The 20,475-nt window shown below is 35.6% G+C and overlaps 1 protein-coding gene across 1 annotated transcript; it reads left to right on the plus strand.

Moving 5' to 3' along the window:
* The first annotated feature begins 659 nt into the window (after positions 1-659).
* Positions 660-3,008, plus strand: LOC112790285 (zinc finger protein CONSTANS-LIKE 16). Its single transcript, XM_025832614.3, has 2 exons — positions 660-2,308; positions 2,400-3,008. The coding sequence occupies exons 1-2, from the start codon at positions 1,265-1,267 to the stop codon at positions 2,658-2,660; spliced, it is 1,305 nt and encodes a 434-aa protein (XP_025688399.1). The 5' UTR covers positions 660-1,264; the 3' UTR covers positions 2,661-3,008.
* The last annotated feature ends 17,467 nt before the right edge of the window (positions 3,009-20,475 follow it).

Below are 20,475 nucleotides of genomic sequence, written 5' to 3' on the forward strand. Positions count from 1 at the left end.
ACTAGTTATTGCATAGTAACACACAAAGCTAAGTTTGTTCTATCTTTACTTGCCTTTGTCCCCTCTTTTTTTCCTCGTCAGCTGTTAACTTCCCTGATAAGGATATATATAGACAATAGAGAATTTAGTGACAAGAATACATGTTGGAGAATTCTGCATATCCGATGGAACCCCCAAAAAATTGAATCTATATATATACATACACATCCATCATGTGGCTTTGGTATATTTAAAATTTACTGTGAAAATAAATATATAATAAAATTCATGGTGATCTATTATTTGGATTTTGGACTGACTCCTATAATATCAACGGCCACCTCGGTTGATTTGTATAGGTTGTGTAGACTTATGTGCTTTCTGTTACATCAGTATTGCCTTTCATGCATGCAATTCTGAGTTAACCATAAACAGATAACATATCGGCAGAGAAACTAATTTGTTACCAAATAAATGAGTTATGAGTTATGACCAATTTGTAAAATTTGAACCCAATGGTAAGAAATTTATCCGTTTCTTGACATTAGGATATACACAACAATCTTAATTATCCCCTTTTAGTTTCATCAATTAGATCAACTTCTGTAGAGCAAAGAAAGGAAACTAATAATGATGAGGCAATGAATACTATGTGTATGTGGTTTTGAAACATAAAAATTGAAGGTGAGTCAAGCACGAACATTATGTAAAATAGGCAGGGAAGGCGAAGAGAATCTAATGGGTGAAAAGAAGTATGAGAAAGAGAGAGGGGAAGCGAAAGCAACATGAGTAGGGGACCGCAAGCAGGAATTTTAAAGTCTTAGGCGGAATTATTGAATCAATAGGGTGGATCCCAACAAAAGCGTCTTACTCAGAAATTTAACTCTCACCACTGCCCATAACACACAGTCGAGTAAACACTTAAACTTACCAGGTGCAGCTCCAAGTGGGGCCCATGTGAAATCCCGTTGTTACAAGCACAACCAATCACAATTCAGAGAACAAGATGAACATGAAATCACCAACCAATGGGATGTTGGATGAGCCCGAATTGCGGGGACCATTAGCAAAATGACCAAAAGTGCATAGGATGGTATAGGGTTTCTCCCACACCACACTGTCAAGTCTCAACACACAAATAATTGAATTGAAGTGAATCATTTTGGGGGTACCCCAAATAAATAGACTAAACACCTTGCAAAGTTCCTGTTGCAATTGCAACTTGCAATCACTAACTAACTGCCATTTTCATTGCTCTGACAAGTTTGTTATTTTTAGTTCTTCTATGAGCATAGACATGAAAGAAGCAGCTGCAACTGCAACAACTGCAAGTGCCTTGGGTGCCAAGACGGCCAGGGCTTGCGACAGCTGCTTACGGAGGAGGGCACGGTGGTTCTGCGCTGCAGATGATGCATTCCTCTGCCATGCCTGCGACAACTTGGTCCACTCCGCGAACCAGTTAGCGAGCAGGCACGAGAGGGTTAGGCTTCAAACGGCGTCGTGCAAGCTCACCAACAAGGTAACCACCGCACACGCATGGCACAGTGGGTTCACGCGCAAGGCAAGAACACCACGCCACAACAACAACAAGCACTTAGCCTTACAACAAAGGCTTAAGGACCAAGTTTTATTCAACACCGCTTGTGTTCTTCCCGTTGTGCCGGAGCTTGGAGTTGAAGAAACAGCTCTTCTGGATGATCATGAGAGTGAGGAGCAGCTGCTGTGTCGCGTGCCCGTGTTTGACCCTTTCGATGCAGAGCTTTGCAATGATGTGTACAGTGAAGTCAGGGACGAGAAGAATCACGAAGAACGAGGTTGTTGTGATGACTTGGAGAGCTTCTCTGAGTTTCTGCCATCGGATATGGATCTTGCTGAGTTTGCTGCTGATGTTGAAACCCTGCTTGGAAGTGGGATTGATGAAGATTCATTAGGAATTGATTGCAAAGAAGAAGTTCAAAGAGAAGATGCATGCGTTAGAGCCGAAACCACCATTAATATTAAGGAGGGTGCAATGGTAATGGTAAAGGTGAAGGATGAGGAGCTTGATTCAGATACAGCAAGTCATCTTCAGTCAGTTTTTGACATCACAAACGATGACGAATTTGATTGGAATATCGAATCGGTGCTCTTATCGGCGGAGGAAAAGGCGACCACTGCCGCACCAGTAAGTAATAATAGTGATAGTGTTGGTGAAGAGAAAAAGAGGGACATATTTTTGAGACTAAACTATGAAGAGGTTATAAATGCTTGGGCAAGCCAAGGTTCTCCGTGGACAACAGGAACCCCTCCTCCGTTCAACCCTCATGATCATTCCTGGCTAAATTTCTTGGTACTTATTAGTACTTCTCTACTCCGTCTATGTATATGTATTTTTGTACTAGTATTTGATGCAGATGCGCATACATATTTGTGAATTTCAGGATCCAAGTGGTGGAGATGTTCATCAGTGCTCTTCTTATGGGGATGGCAGAAGCGTGAGGGGACATGTTGGAGATGGGGGAAGAGAAGCAAGAGTATCTAGGTACAGAGAGAAGAGAAGGACTCGTTTGTTTGCTAAGAAGATAAGATATGAAGTGAGGAAACTGAATGCGGAGAAGAGACCTAGAATGAAAGGTAGATTTGTCAAGAGATCATGCCTTGTTGGAGGAGCCACATCTTCCTTTCAACCCTCCTATAACTGAGCGAGACTGACATCAATCAATCATTCAATCAAGTTCCTTGTTTGCTTTTTCTGCAAATCTGGAATGCTTCTGTGACATAATAATATCACTATTATTCTAGGTCAGGTTTCGCTAAAGTTGTTGCTTGGGATTGAATCTCTCTATCTCTAGCAGGTCTCTTAGTTGGGTAATCAGATTTAGGAATTCGGGTTATGTTGATGCATGCATTACCCAGTTAACTTTCTAGCTAGGCTACTGATATTTAACAATGTTTACTACATATATATATCAAGTTCAGATGTTAATTGTTGAATTAGTTTGTACATTATCTACATATATATATATATGCTTGTGACGATTTCGGTTTAATGTACTCCTTTGTCCCATGTACACGAAGAAGTAAAAAACAGGAGGGTGGTTGTTATATTAATTAGAAAGATGAACATGCTTACATACTAAGTTTAATTTCAGCAATGCGAATCCACCAAACTAGTTTTCACAATAAGCTATATGCAGATGTGGTTAAATTCTGGCCAGCACTTAACTATCAAAAGAAAATTGAATAATTCTATACCATTAGATATAATTTTACACTATTAAAAATATCATTAATGACTAATTAATGACTAACCACAAAATCTACTAACTTCCTAAACTTTCTCTATAAAAATGATGGAAACTTAAGTGTGCAATCTATTTTTAAAAGAAATGGATAGTCGTCAAATTATTAAATATGTTAAATTATTTAAAAATTTTTAATTAATGTCACATAAAAATAACATATTTTTATCTTTAAAAATTTATTAGAATAACAAAGTTACGAATGGTTGGATACAAATGAATAAATATTAAAAAATAATAATATAAAATTATTTTATTTATTTTAAAATATATATATATATATATATATATATATATATATAATCATTTATGTATTTTGAAAATAATTAAAAAACAAAGAATAAAGATATGAATGCATATATAAAAAAAGTTATGATTTCTCATCATTCTCAAATTATGCTTCTCAAACATTATTCTTCCAGTTATTTGGTTTAGTAAGAAAAAACGGAAACATCTAAGTTCTAATCATTATAATATTTAATTTGTACAATCTATAAAAGTTAATTAAGGAGGGAATGGTTATAATGGAAGCTATAACATTATAATAAAGTTTCGCTAGGTTATGTCGTGAATAACGTATTGTATTTTAGATTTATTAAACATTTAATTTTATTTTTGCTAAAGTGAAATTCGCGTGATGTGTAAAGAAGTATATTAATTATAGTTTTAACTATTTTATATGTTGTTATAATTTTATCGAAATTTTAATTAAATTTTTATATTTTTTTAATTGATTATTTATATTATATATTTTTTTAATTTAGTTCCTATTAACGTTAAATACCTAAAAAAACGTTAGTACATTATACATTTACTTATATATCTTTATCTTCATATTCAGAGACTCTCAAGTTTCATCAATAGCTTCCTTATTCCCCTTTTTCCTAATATTCAGTCTCTCTATCATTTATCTCTCCATTGCCCGACGCCAACGACATCCTCGCCGACTCAAGCTTCGTCTTTATAGCTCTTATAGCAGTAGAATTTCTCTTAGTGTTCTATTATTAGAAAAATTATTTTGATTGATTAGATATTACATAGAGATTCAAATATTTTCGTTGCGAAGCTGTCTAAGAATCTTGGAATAAGAGGCATCATTATGACATCCTGGTTTTTTTGCGATAGATTCGCGTATGTAAATTTTACGTTTTATTCGCATAACGCTTATGATAAGTTTTTCTGCAATTCTTAAATAAAATGAACAATAATGTGATATTAATATTATGTTATTATTTAATTTTATTTGATGAAAGACAGTCACTTGATATTGGTCTCGAAATATTGTAAAAATTCAACTTTACTAATGTCATTTACATTAGTAATTTACTCAATCCTTATTTTAATTAAGTACCACCACTTGATCAGATAATTAATTGAGTTTTTATCATGTCCAATTACCTTAATTACCTTTCAAGATAATTAAAAATTAACCTCGCTGACTCACCGGTTTAAAATCGCAGCATGCAACACTTGATGCGCCACGTGTCGTGACGCATGCCTCCTTCCCCTTGATTAAGTGATACTTAGTCACTAATCAAGCTATATAAAAGTATAAAATTCTCTCTCTTTTCTCAAGGAACATTCGAGGCATGCATGGAGAGAAAAGGGAGGATTTTGGTTGATTTTTGACTTTTCAAGCTTGATTTCTTGAGATCTGTGACCCCCACAAAAATTTTGATATGATATAAGTGACCGTATCTTCCTCCTCTACGCGGTGACGTGCATTTTGTTCAGTGGAATCACAAAATGGAGCTGCCCATGTCAAGAACTAGTTTGGCCGAACCAATTAAGGGAGGGGAAGAACCACCAAATTTTTTACGTTTTCACTCCGTTTGACCGATCAGAAACTTCCTCAAGTATCTTTTGTGTGTGTTCTGTGCTTCACAGAGGTAGAGTTTGACACTTTAATCGGTCAAAATTATGATTTAATTGATATACGTGATTGGATTATTGTTCGTTGATATTTGTTGTTTAAATATGTGATTATTGGCTGTTAAAATTTTAACTGAATTGCTGCTGGAATTGTTGTTGTGATTCGGCCATGTTGAGAAATTGAAAACTGAGATATTGTTGTTGAATAATTGGCTGAAATCTGAGTTATATAACAGTATGTAACTGAGTTTTGTCGGTTGGATGTTGATTTGGGATTAAATATAACCAAAACGAATATTTTGAATAGAAATTTCAAGTAAAAAGGAGAAGAGGCTTGCTTTGAGAAAGATTTAATGAATAAAAATTTTTTATTTATAAATATGTGAACTTTATTAAAATAAAATTGAGTTTAGTTTTTTTAAGAAAAATAATTGGTTTGAAATAAAGGGTTTAAAGTGGAAGACGGCTTTAGAAAAAATATGACTCTAATTGAACGAAATAATTTTTATTTTAAAATGGAAGAACCGTGCTCAATTTACTTATTTTAATGAATTTTTAAGTATTTGAAAATTGTACAATATTTTGAATAATTATAAAGTAACTAGTGATGACTGGGTGATTTTATAGAAGTTCAAAGTTATTTAGAGTGATTTTTAAAATACGCAATTTTAATAAAAGTAACTTACAGAATATGCCATTTTTTTTTTCAAATTTTAAGCATATTTATGTATTTTAGTTCAATGGGCATATTTATGCATTTTTTCAAAAAGTATTTATAGAATTTAAGCATAACTCTGAGATATTTAGAAAAGTGATTCTAAAGTTAAATCTTATGACCCGTTCTATTTTAGTTTATTATTTTAAGAAAATAATAAAATTTTGGATAAAGAATTATTATATCTTGAAAGTTATTTAATTATGTGATGAAATAATTTTGGTTGGAAGTGCTACACCAATGACTCTTCTTGTCATTGATTTATCCGATGATTTTTCGAAAAGCGGTATGGAAGCTATAGCCCAAGAGTGTGACCCGTCACTTTAATCGTAGGAGCGGTATGGGCGCTATAGCCCAAGAGCGTGCGGGCACTATAACCCAAGAGTGTACTCGACACTATTTAAGTATAGTCTCTAAACCAACAATAATCCTCTCATACAAAAATTTGTTTGTCACAAGTACAAACCCCTAAAATCTATAAACCGAAGTATTTAAACCTCGGGTCGTCTCTTAAAGGACTTGCAGGGTAGTGTTCTTGTTATTGGTTATGGATTTATTTATTTTAGGGTTTTAGATGAGAAAAATGAATAGCAAATGGTAATGAAATTGTATTAACAAAATGGTCTTGGCAAGGTTTGGTTGTCAAGGGTCTTCATCATTATCACTAGCCACAAGCATGGTAGTTGCAAGGATTAATCTCACTAAGTCATCCTTTAATCAAGTAGCAAAGGAAAGTCAAGTGAGTAATATCAATCCAAGTCCATAAGTCCTAGCTTTTCACTAATTGGATTATTGAAGGCTAGAGTCAATGGCTATCAACTATCAATCAATTGGACACTAGAAACTCAAGAAATCCTAAGTCACCTTCTCAAGCCAAGAACATAGAATTTTACTCTAACATCCTCTCAAGCATTTCATCAAACACTTGGAGGGTAATGAAAGAAAGCATTTTTATTTGTAAGAATAAAAGGAATCAACAACCAACAATTACAAAGAATTAACAAAACAACAATCAACAACATCACAATCATATGAATTATCTCAAATTGCATTATTAAAAGAAAACAAAAGAACAAAAATATCTCAATTACAAAACCTAGAAACAAAATAAGAGAAATTACAACAAGAGGATAGGGATAGAAAGAAGAACCAAAGTGTAGCAATCATCAAGTGAAGGTAGAAGTAGAAGGAGACTTGAATTAAACCTAGAACTATGAGATCCTAATCTAACCCTAATTCCTAATCCTAATTCTAGAGAGAAGTGAGAGCTTCTCTCTCTAACTCTAACTACTTCTAAAACTAAACTATGACTAATGATTAAAAGTATGAAAAGTATGAAAAGTATGAAAAAGTATATTGATTCCCATTCAATCCTTGGCTTAAATAGCATCATAAATGAGTTGGATTGGGCCCACAAGGCTTCTAAAATCGCTGGCCACGTGTTGCATTAAGTGGGTCATGTGCCACCATCGGCGCGTCCGCGTACCGTGCGCGTGCGCGCCCCTATGCGCAATGCAACTATGGCAAATCTTATATTGTTTCGAAGTCCCGGATGTTAGCTTTCTAACCCAATTGGAACGGCATCATTTGGACCTCTGTAGCTCAAGTTATGGTCAATTAAGTGCGAAGAGGTCAGGCTTGACAGCTTTTTGGTTCCATCATTTCTTCATGAGTTCTCCAACTTTACATGCTTTTTCTTCATTCCCTTGATCCAATCTTTGCCTCCTAAACCTTAAATCACTTAACAAACATATCAAGGCATCTAATAGAGTCAAGGTGAATTAAATTTATCTATTTTGAGTCCTAAAAAGTATGTTTTCACTCTCAAGCACAATTAAAGGAGAATATACAAAACCATGCTATTTTATTGAATAAATGTGGGTGAAAGGTGATAAAATCCCCTAAAATCAATACAAGATAAACCCTACAAATGGGGTTTGTCAACCTCCCCACACTTAAACCAAGCATGTCCTCATGCTTAAGCCAAGAGAAAGCAAAGGGCATCAACATTTATTCAATGTAAATAAACTATATGCAACCTAAACTATATGCAACTAATTGCGAAATGGTTTTACCTACTTGGTTAAAAATAAATCAATCTCCAAGACATATATGAACAAGTAGGGCCAAGATCATATAACGATTCATGAGTCCTACCAATTGAAGTATAAACATGAAGTTCACATAGACTTGCAAGAAGAACGCTCGTGAAAGCCGGGAATCAAGGAATTGAGCATCGAACCCTCACCGGGAGTGTTTGCACTCTAGTCGCTCGGTGTTTGGGGTTGATTCTCTCAATTCTCCCCTAATCATGCTTTCCAAGATTTGTTTTTTTATCTAACAATCAACAATTATTCAATGCACGCATGCAATTATCATGAGGTCTTTTCTTTAGGTTGTAATGGGGCTAGGGTCAAGGTAGGGTCATATATGGCTAGTGGACTTAGGATTTGAATCTTTGATTAACTTAAACTTTCCCACCTAACCTATATAATGACCTATACAATTAAGTACTAATCTAACTACCCATTCCTCACTTTTTCACATACTCATGCATTTTCTTTTCATTTCACAACACTTACGCATTGATTCTTATTGAGCTTCACTTTGGGGCATTTTGTCCCCTTTATTGCTCTTCTTTTTTTCTTTCTTTTTCTATTTACATTTTTTTCTTTTCTTTTCTTTTTTTTATTTTTCACTTTTATTTCTTTTTCTTTTCATTTTTTCTTTTTTTCTTTCAAACTATACACAAGGACATCAATGCATAAGGTCTATACATTTAATCAATACATGAGTATGTACCAATTCCCCAATATAAAAATACAAAACACAAACACCCTTTTATCCCAACCAATGTCCCAAAGTTTTCCCACTCTTGGATGACACTCACACTCACTAGCCTAAGCCAATCAAAGATCCAAATAAAGGACATTCATTGTTTTCCGCTTTAAGGCTTGTAATGTGCTAAAATAAGAACAAGTGGGTTAAGCGTAGGCTCAAAATCGGCTAACAAAGGAGAGTAAAAGGTAAGGCTATCTGGATAAGTGAGCTAATGAAATGATGGCCTCAATCATATAAATGCATGAATACAAGGAATAATGGACATATAGACTCAAACAAATCAAAGATTACAATCATAGAAAGAGAACAATTACACGTAAGAAGGAAAATAAGTGGTTATAAGATGTAACCACACCATTAGGCTCAAATCTCACAAGCTTGTGTTCTTAGCTCAAAAACCATGTTCCAAAATAAATTCTTTCAAGCAAGTTCAACAAAAATTTTCAAATTGGTAGGGTGCCCTAAAAACATAGTTTTTTTTTTGGAAAGGAAATCATCACCATAACCAAGTAGTCCTAATATGAAAGAAGTGGTAAGAATATGTACAAATTCTAACTAACATGCAACCTATCATGCAATGCAATAGCTAATCTAACAAAGAAAATAAAAAATTTGGTGTTGAAAAGGAAATCTTTACCCATGGAGATCGGTCGAACGACCTCCCCACACTTGAAGATTGCACCGTCCTCGGTGCATGCAAAGAAGAGCAAGGTGGATGGGTTGCTACAATTGATGAGCTTCTTCGAAAGATTGTGCGGATGACTTGTTCGTTGCCCCATTTAAAAGCCTTTCCGTTTCCTCCTTTCTTGGTGGCCAGCCTAAAAGGAGAGAAAAAGAAAGAAAATTAAGCCTACAACAAAGATATCAAAGTAAATAGAACATAGGCGGGGGCTAATGCCAAATAAGAGTATGATTCTCTACTACATGGTAGCTACAACATGTGAGTGAGAAATCAATATAAGCAAAAGGCATATCAACTGATACTTGATGCAAGAGTAAAGTTAAAGCATGGAGAGTATATTGAGCATCAAGATCAAATAAGAATTGACACAAACAAGATTAGTGATACGCATGAAAGCATTTAATTCTATCCTAACTCAATGATGAAGCGGTACAAGAAAAAAACAAAGGGTAATGAATTAGGAAGGACTAAAGCACTAATCTTGTGTGTTGACAAATATTACAATGAATGTAACAAGTCATGAAGCACCAAAACAAATGCAAGAAATTCTCAACAATTGAGTGAGAGAATTCAACACCATTATTAAAATGAGAAATTTAGAAAAGAAAATGAGAACAAATTATAGAAACAAAATTAAAATGCAAAGAATAAAAGTATGCAAATGTAATAGACAAAAGGAAATGGAAGAAGAGAAAAATTTTTTTTTTATATTTTTAGTAATTTTTTTATTTTTTTAGTATTTTATTTATTTATTTATTTATTTATTTATTTATTTATTATATATTTTTTATTAAAATTTTTTTTTATATTAAAAGAGAAAAGAAAAAAAATCTTTCAAGAGAGGAAGAAGAAAAAAAAAATGAGAAAGAAAGAAGAAGAGAAGAGGAAAGAAGGAGAAAGGAGGAAGGAGAAAAGCAGGGAGCAAATCCGCGCGCGCGCACAGCGCGCTTACGCGTGGATGAGGTTGGGACGATCTGCGCGCGCGCACAGCGCGCTTACGCGTGGATGAGCTTGTGCTCTGGTGGACGAAATTGTGATCACTTGTTCTTTGTTTATAAAGGATGTATACTCTGAGGGCATTGTTTATTTTCTTCACAACTCCGTTCAACTAACCAGCAAGTGTACTGGGTCGTCCAAGTAATAAACCTTACGTGAGTAAGGGTCGAATCCACAGAGATTGTTGGTATGAAGCAAGCTATGGTCACCTTGCAAATCTCAGTTAGGCAGATTTAAAATAGTTTTATGGGTTTTCGAATAATTAATAATAAAAAGAAGAAATAAAAGGGATAGAACACTTATGCAGATTCATTAGTAGAGGTATCAGTTAAGTATATGCAGATGCTGCATGGCTCAAGCACGCCTGCTCTCCTACTGCTTCTACTCAATCCTTCTTACTCCTTTCCATGGCAAGCTTTGTATAGGGGTTCACCATCAACTGTGGCTACTTTCATTCCTCACGGGGAAATATCCTGTGCGGCTGTCACTCGCACAGCTAACCAGTCTGGAGGCATCACCCATGGCTGATGGCTACATCCCATCCTCGCAGTGAAAACTATGCTAACGCACTCTGTCACAGTACGGCTAATCACCGGTTGGTTCCCGCTCCTACTGGAATAGAATCCCTCTTTTGCGTCTGTCACCAACGCCCAGCAGGTTAAAGTTTGAAGCACGTCACGATCATTCATTACCGGAATCCTACTCGGAACACCACAGACAAGGTTGGACTTTCCGGATTCCCAGGATCCTACTCGGAATACCACAGACAAGGTGAGACTTTCCGGATCCTCATAAATGCCGCCAACTATCTAACTTATACCACGAAGATTCTGTTGGGAATCTAAGAGATACACATTCAAGCTCTTGTTGCATGTAGAACGGACATGGTTGTCAATCACGCGCATTCATAAGTGAGAATGATGATGAGGGTAATTTTGACTCATAACATTCATCATGTTCTTGGGTACGAATGAATATCTTGGAATAAGAATAAAAGAGATTTGAATAAAAGATAATAGAATTTCATTAATACTTGAGGTACAGCAGAGCTCCACACCCTTAATCTATGGTGTGCAGAAACTCTACCGTTGAAAATACATAAGCAAAGAGTTCAGGCATGGCCGAATGGCCAGCCCTCTCTAACGTGATCACAGGATTCAAAATACAATCCAGGATGTCTAATACAATAGATAAATGTCCTATATATACTAGACTAGCTACTAGGGTTTACATGAGTAAGTAATTGATGCATAAATCCACTTCCGGGGCCCACTTGGTGTGTGCTTGGGCTGAGCTTGATGAATTCACGTGTAGAGGCATTTCTTGGCGTCAAACTTCAGGTTATGACGTGTTTTGGGCGTTCAACTCCGGATCATGACGTTTTTCTGGCGTTTAACTCCAGACAGCAGCGTGTACTTGGCGTTCAACGCCAAGTTACGTCGTCATTCTTCGAATAAAGTATGGACTATTATATATTGCTGGAAAGCCCTGAATGTCTACTTTCCAACGCCGTTGAGAGCGCGCTAATTGGAGTTCTGTAGCTCCAGAAAATCCATTTCGAGTGCAGGGAGGTCAGATTCCAACAGCATCAGCAGTCCTTTTGTTAGCCTTCTTCAGAGTTTTGCTCAAATCCCTCAATTTCAGTCAGAATTTACCTGAAATCACAGAAAAACACACAAACTCATAGTAAAGTCCAGAAATGTGAATTTAACATAAAAACTAATGAAAACATCCCTAAAAGTAGCTTAAACTTACTAAAAACTATATGAAAACAATGCCAAAAAGCGTATAAATTATCCGCTCATCATGCTCCCAGCACAATGCTGGCACGACGCGCGCACAACTCTCTGGTTTTTGTACCAGAAGTTGCGGAAGTGCAATGTGCGCGCGCGCGCACAGAGTGCTAGCGCGCCGATAGTCGTTTTTTTTTGCCCAAAAAGTAGAAAAAAATGCATCCTTATTGTCATGGTGGCTTATGTTTGTACTCATCCTTGAATCTCCAAGGATCTTTGCTTCTCAATTGATTGAGAGAATTTTCAACCATCTTCATCAGGCTTGGGCAAAGTTCTACCCAAGATATGAGTCCCCATAGTTGGTCTTCACATAGCGAACCGGGATCCCATATCTTGTTTTCGCACCCGTCTTCGATTTGGTCTTCATACTCTCACTTTCCGGGTGGTTGACATATAGAATTCTCTTTAACATACCAAGCCTTCCGTTGAGACCCTTGTAAAGTGGCATTCTTCCAATCATCGTTCCTATACCTTGAAGCTTTGACCTTAATGAGCCTAATTCCTAACTTGCAACCACTACACAACTCTCTTATACTTTTAACTCCACAAAGAGCTCTAAGTTGACCATCATTTTCAATTAAACCATATTCAAGTGAGAAAGTAAAGCTTAGGGATAAGAGTTTTACCCACTTGAATGTTGTGTTGGATGGTGACTTGGGAAGGGAGACCTCCCCACACTTAGACAATGCAAGGTCTACTTCCTTGTGCTCTTCTTTGTGTATTTCCACCTCTTTGCGAGCTTCCTCGATTTCAACCTTTTCCCTTTTATCACATGGCTTGGTGTTGTCTTCAAGAACTTCATCTTGCCCAATGGGAGGTGAGTCAATTTTAGATAGGAATTCATTGATGAATGAATCCATCTCTTGATCAACCTCTTCATATTCTTCAACTTCAATATACACCATGCCAACTTTTTCCTCATGGTAGCTCTCTTTTGATTCACTCTCTTCTTCATTGTTCACCAAGGGTATGGGAGGTTATGCACATTCTTTTATAATTTCAACTTCATGTCCAATGGGGGAGGATTCCATTGTATAGAGAAATTCATCCATGATTGAATCCATCTCTTGATAAGCCTCTTCCAAGTCTCCAACGATGACATGCCTTGGAGATTGCGCACCCTCCTCAACATCAATATCAAGCTTCTTGGAAGAGTTCTCCATGATGCTACATTCCCATGGACTTTCAACATCTCCTAAATCTTCAACCACTTCTTCCTTTTCTTCAAAAATCATAGGCTCCTCCAAATGTTCTAACACAAAATTTGATTCCTCTTTCTCCACCGGATTTTCCAATTTCTCCTTCATGCTTTGCTCTTCTTTTGACATTTCACATGTGGTCACGGAATTACCTTGAGTCTTCAAACATTGGTGGGCTAAAGTATGCACCACTTTGGTCAAATTGGTCACAAACTCAAGTGTATCCCGCTTCATGGCCTCTTGTCCTTGAAGTAACAAAGTGAGAGGATCGTCTATTGGGGCTTGGGGTGAGTAAGAAGGTTCATTACTTTGGAGAGAGGGTTCATAATGGGAAGGTGATTCTTCTTGGTAAGGTTGTGGAGATTGTGTGTATTGAGGTGGTTCTTGGGAGTAATCTTGATAGGTTTGTGGTGGTTCTAAAGGTTCTTGCTCATAATGGTCACAAGGATGTGGTGTGGGTGATTGGTTATATGATGGATAAGGGTCACATAAAGGTACTTGGTAGAAAGGAGCTTGTGAGTATGGTTGAGCATCATGTTGAGGATAAGATTCATAAGTATATGGTGGTGGTTGATTGTCATAAAAGGAGTCACCATAACCATTGAATTGACATGCATTAGGATGAGAATTATACCTATAAGTGTCCGGAAGTTGATGCCAATAGGAGTGATCAATTCCTTGAGGCTCCTCCCATCTTGGAGTGTTCCATCCTTGGTACATGTTAGCATTGAAGTCCACATTTCCTACAACACAATTAGAACCAAACTCAAAGCCAAAGTGAGAATTCATAGTGAGAGAACAAAATAAAACTAACAAAAATTAAGAAACAAACAAAAGATAAACCTATTCACAATATTCACATATGTACAATAACCAATAACACAACACCATTGTAAATCCCCGGCAACGGCGCCATTTTTATGAACGGATTTTTGACGGTTTAGAATTTCACTAATGAAATCTCGTTGTAAAGTATAGTTTCTAAACTAAACAATAATCCTTTCATACAAAAAGTTGTTTGTCACTAGTACAAACCCCTAAAATTTATAAACCAAAGTATTTAAACCTCGGGTCGTTCTCCCTAGGAATTACAATAAAATGTCTTGTTATTGGTTGTGAGTTATATTTGGGGTTTTTAAGATTTTAGACAAGAAATATAAATGGCAATGAAAATAAACTAACAACTATAAAAGACTCTTGGTAAGGTATGAAAATTAGAAGTCCTATCCTAGTTATCCTTCTCAATTGTGATGAGAGTTGTTCATTGCTACCACTTAGTTAACCTCTAACCATAGAGGAAAGTCAAGTGGATGAATCAATTTGATTCCTCAAGTCCTAATCAACTCCTAAAGGAAAGACTAGCTTTAGAGGCATTCAAATCAATTAGCAACTTCTAATTATCAATCAACAAAGGAATTAGATAACTCAAGAGTCACTAATTACTCTACCTAGGCCAAGAGGAACAAAAAAACCTACCCTAAAATCCAACCAAGCATTTTATCAAACACTTGGAAGGCATATAAGAAAAGCATAGTAAATGGATAACAAGAATAGAATCTAACAACAATTATTGCAAAGAATTAACAACAACAATCAAGGAAATCACAATTATCATGAATTACCTCAAATTGCATTATTGAAAGAAAACAAAGGAACAACAATCTATCCAAAATAAAATGAAGAATTACAATTATTAAAGCACATAACTAGAAAGAGGAGGAGGAGAAGATTAAGAATTGGTAAAGGAAAAGTGAATCAAAGTATGAATTAAACCTAGATCTAAGAAGAGAGATTAACCTAAACCTAATCCTAATTCTAGAGAGAAGTGAAGGCTTCTCTCTCTAAAACTAACTCTAAACTAATCCAAATTAGGCTATATGCTAGATTGATTGCCTTACCCTCAATCCTTGATCTTTTTATTCCTTTCTATCAGCATTTGGCGCCAAAATAGGTTCAGAAACCCTCTCAAATCGCCAGGCACGTGTTGCTTTAATGAAGTCATGTGCGGTCATCAACGCGTGCGCGCACGGTACGCGTGCGCGTCTCTGGTCGATTCTGCAATGTGCGCGTGGGTGCCTTGTGCGCGTGCGCGTGCATGGCTGACTTTGCTTCTTTGACTTTTTATGCTTCTCTCCACTTGTATGCTTCCTTCCTTGCTTCCTTTGATCCATGCCTAGCCTATTTCAATCCTGGAATTACTAGCAAACACATCAAGGCATCTTATGGAATCAAGGAGAAATTAGAATTCATCAAAATAAGGTTTAAAAAGCATGTTTTTACACTTAAGCACAAACACGGGAGAGATAACAAAACCATGCTAATTCACAGGTTAAATGTGAGAAAAGGTCATCAAAATACTCTAAATTCAATACAAGATAAACCCTAAAAATGGGGTTTATCAATGGCAATGAGAGACAATGTCTGTAAGGATGTAATGTCGGGTGTGGGTCGAAAACAGACAGATGAGCTCATCACCCGCACTTGGGCTAGACATGCATCATACTTGGTTTCGCATATCTCTTGTAAGTTTTTTATTTGTTCTTGTAATTGTATGTTATGTTTCTATTTGCTTTTATTTGTTGTTTGCTCTATAGTCTTTTGTTGTGATTTGATTGATCTGGGACACGAGGCCGTTATAGAAAAAACAAATTAACTTGTTTCATCTCGACCCTACTAAAAACTCTTCAGTTCTTATTCCCTGTCTTCCTACCCCCTATAGATAGGGACGAATGTTATCTTCTACGAGATCGAGCAGCCTTATATGTACGAGGATCTTGTCCTTTTTAGCTTCTACGTGGTGGCCACGGAACCTCGAGTCCATAAGTACGTAGTTAGAGATCATCCCTTTCAGCACTCGCTAGTTTCACCTCTCTTTAATCATGATGCATTGTATGTTTTTCCACTATCTTGGTTACATCCCGATTCTGTCCATTATCCTTTTGATCACATGCATGGAGGTCCAGTTCCAGCACAACAGAATGGTCAGGCGGTGCCTCAGTCTGACCCTGTTGTTGATGACTACATCCCTGAGTCTCCTCCAATAAGTTTAGATATGTCGATAGAGTCTCTTTCTACTCGTTCCTCTTACCCTTTCACCATATAGCTTATCAGGACTTTTGCCGCGACTTCTGGTCAGCTCTCAGCAGTTTTCGAGTAGATTTCTCCTAGTAGTACAGTTTTTACAGGCAACAGCAGTGATGGTAGTCCTTAGAGTACATCAGAGATCATCATTATTTCTGATGACGAGGATATCGAGGAGATAGAGATTGTGGATCTAACTTCTGAGGATGATGAGGATCCTGATATGGATATGGAGATCGTGGACTTGACTTCTGACAGCGATTAGGTAATGACATCAACATCTTCTTTTGGCAGCTCTCTGGTTTAGTATTTCTTTTGTCTTAGACTCTCACTTTTGTTTTTCGAGAGATTAGGTCAGAAGGCTATGCTAGTCTGGGAGTCAGATTGGGGGCTTCCTATATGGGCCAGGCCCCGGAGATATTGAGTTATATATATGTATATAACTGTGAATGAGTAACTAACTCTTCATAAAAATTGAGTTTCGTTAACCCGATTTCAAGCTTGATATTATTAATAATATTGTCGGTGTACTTTCAAGTTGGTAACACTTGATGTTTCAGTATAAGCATGCGAAATTGGGTCATTACAATCATGGTCATCACGCATAGCATTCTGTCGCCATATCTTAGTGGCCCTCCTCAGATATTCCTCCGCCGTGTCCAACTACTCTAGCAGCCATCCTATCACACCACCACTCCCCACTTCCCTTCTTGAATCCGCCGTCCTGTCCGATGCACGACTCACAAGGTTCCTCATGTTCGCGATCTCCAACTCCGACAAGGGCGATGCCTTGTGGTCTTTGAAGTAACCTCTGTCATCCTTGCCTACTCAAGCTTCGTTTCCATGGACTTTACCCTCCAAGTTGTGGTAGAATCTCTCTTGGAGCAGTCCCCTTCCATTACCATCTTCGTCCCCACTGACTCTGCCTACAAGAAGTCTGGTCAGCCCTCTCTCTACCTCTTCCACTTCCACCTTGCTCCTCTTCCTTTATCGCCGTAGAGACTCTGCCTCCTCCCAGCCAGCACCAAGATCCCGACCATGCTCCCTGACCAGTCCCTCGTCATGTCCACATCTCCCTCCAACCGCATTACCTCCCTCAACATCCTTGAACCACCTCATTCGTAGTTGAAAACTTTGAAATTCGCCACAACATATGAAAGGCTCGATTATCAGTCGCAACCGATACCCTCAGACTCCTCTTCGAAAAACTGCGATTCCGGCCATGTGGTTCAAGAACTATTCTCTCCCTTCTGCACACAAACACAATTGAGCCAAGATCTTGAATATAAGCTCCGTTAGGTTTTTCTCCATTGGTTTATCAATGGAGAGTTCGATAAGTTTGGCAATTGCACCGGATTCCATGATCTTCGTTTCTTTCCAAGGGTTATTTTTGAATTTTAAAAATATAGAGGTGTCCTCAGTTAGATTTTCAACCCTAACAGTGAAAATATTCATTTTTTTAACAGAATATTTTGCTATCTAAAACGTTTTTGTCATGGTAGGGACTAAATTGAAAAAAAATTATGGTATAAGGACCCAGTTGAAAAGAAAAAAAGTATAAAGACCTAATTGAGAATTCGATAAAACTATAGGACCTGCAGAAAAATTAAACCTTAATTATACTATATAGTCCATTCTAATAAGTGTTATATTATTTAAAAATTAATTAGATAATATGTAAACTAATGTTAAATTTGAATTGTATTATATTAAAAATATTTTGTAGAATGCTTATTTGATAATTTGTATATAATTTCATATAATTATTCAACTAAAATATAATATAAATTAAAATATAATTTATTATTTTAAAAATTCATTTATTTTTAAAAAAGACATAGGCTTTTTATATTAGAGTTATACAAAACTGCATTTTCATTTATTGCTTCCATTTTTATATATTTGCTTTAGTTGTCATATTTTGAGTTTTCATATGGTGTTTTTTGGGTTGTAAATAATTAAAAAAATTAAAAAATGAATGAGAGTGAAAAATAGAAAAAATATAAATTAGTTTTATAATCATGATGTGTTTAAATATACCTAGTAAGGAAATAAGTCGAATTTGAACTTACTTGGGTTTAGAAAGATAAATGAGAATGAAAAATATAAAAAATATAAAAATTATGTATTAATTTAATAATCATGATATATTTGAATGTATATAGTAAGAAAATGTGGCCAATTTAAACTTATTTGAAAGAATTTTTGTTAATTATTAGTATAAGAGAGTAAGAAATAAAGGGTAATAGAATCTTATGTAGTAAGAGTATTAACATGTATAAGTTATAAAATTTTAATATTTATAACTAAAATTTTTATAATAATTATTATTATTATGACACTTTTTATTGTATTTAATTAGTACTTTATGTTTTAATTGAATAATAATAATAATAATAATAATAATAATAGAAAAGAATTTTTTGTTTATTTTTTTTAAAAAAATTTTACTAAAAGATGATTGGTTAATTTTCAAGTTTTGGCAAATAAACAAAATTGCTGACATGACATTGTTAGAAGGAAAAATATAGCTTAAACACAATATAAAAAAACTTAGATATTAACTTTTATATAATAAGAATAGATTCTTCACCCTCGCTTTTACTTAATTTCACCACTCTTAACCTTAAACATTTTTCAACACAACTATCCCACCGCCCATCAACCCTAGCACGCAGCCAGTGTCGTCAGCAACGAAACTCCCCAGCGTGGCCCTTGCCCGCCGTCACTAACCCCATGAGGAGAATTGTTGTTCCATCATCACCCCAATGCCACACCACTGCCCCCTTGTCAACAACGCATTGTCGCGTTTCATCCTCAACCACCATGCGCTGCTGCTCTTGTCGCTAACCCACTGAAGAGAATCACATTTCTCCCATTATCAGACGTCGCACCACTACCCCTGTGTCACTGCCGTGCAGTCGCGTCTTCTTCCCATCCTTTTGTGCACCACTATTTTGCCCATTTTGAAGCCCACGAAGTGACGTCGCACCGTCGCCAAGCTAGAGACATTGTTCCGTGTGCCGCTGCTCCAACGCTACACCTCTGTCTTTGCTTCCATGCCGCTGTGTCGTGTTTTGCCACTTCCATCGCGTGCCGCTTTGCTTCATTCACTCAAATAGTATGGCCCAAATAAACATCCACATCTTAGTGAAAAGAATCATCCGCATACATAGTAAAATAAACATCTTGCGGAGCATGTGTATGTAAAATCAAACAAATAAAGTAAAATATCAATCATATACTCAAATAAACATCCACTTTAAAATGAAAAAAAAACATCAACATATATAGTAAAATGAGTATCAAACTTAATTGATAAAAAATAAATAACGAGACTGTAGCTGCAGAGACACCGGGGTTGTGAAACAGCAGCGGCGGTAACACATAATTGCGAGAGAGCAGTTACAGCAAAAATAAAAAAAGTCAAAATTATAATTTAACTTAATTAATTTAAATTTTAATTTTTAAAATTAAAATTAAATTTCTTTTTTTAATTTATTATTTACGTTATTAAAAAAAACGTTATTCTCCTATATTTTATCTTAAAATAATAATGGTATTAAAGTTAATTTAAGTAATAATTAGTATGTCGATTCCATGAGGTTTATTATTTGGTTTAATATTTGGTCCTTAAATTTTATCTAATTTATTTTTTATTACAAATTTAAAATATTTAAAAATTATTTATTTTTATGTTTTTAAAATTAAATATTAATTTTTAAACATTTTTTTAATATCTTAATTACTATCTTTTAGACACAACATCAATTACCTAATTAGTATATTGATTTATTCATATATATGCACGATGTATAAATTGAATTAGATGAAAACGGATCGACTGGTGCTAAATTGCCAAATCCATCATTTTCTAAAAAAATAAACAGAAGAAGCACAACATCATCATGGCCTCCTTGTAAGGTGATATGTTTAAATAAATTAGTAAAAAAGAGTGAGAATTTATCTTATTTAATATTTAATAATTATTATAATAATAATTAATAAATATTAAATAAAATAAATTTTAGTTAAA

Source organism: Arachis hypogaea, chromosome 3 (genome assembly GCF_003086295.3).
Source record: "Arachis hypogaea cultivar Tifrunner chromosome 3, arahy.Tifrunner.gnm2.J5K5, whole genome shotgun sequence".
Classification (NCBI taxonomy): domain Eukaryota; kingdom Viridiplantae; phylum Streptophyta; class Magnoliopsida; order Fabales; family Fabaceae; genus Arachis; species Arachis hypogaea.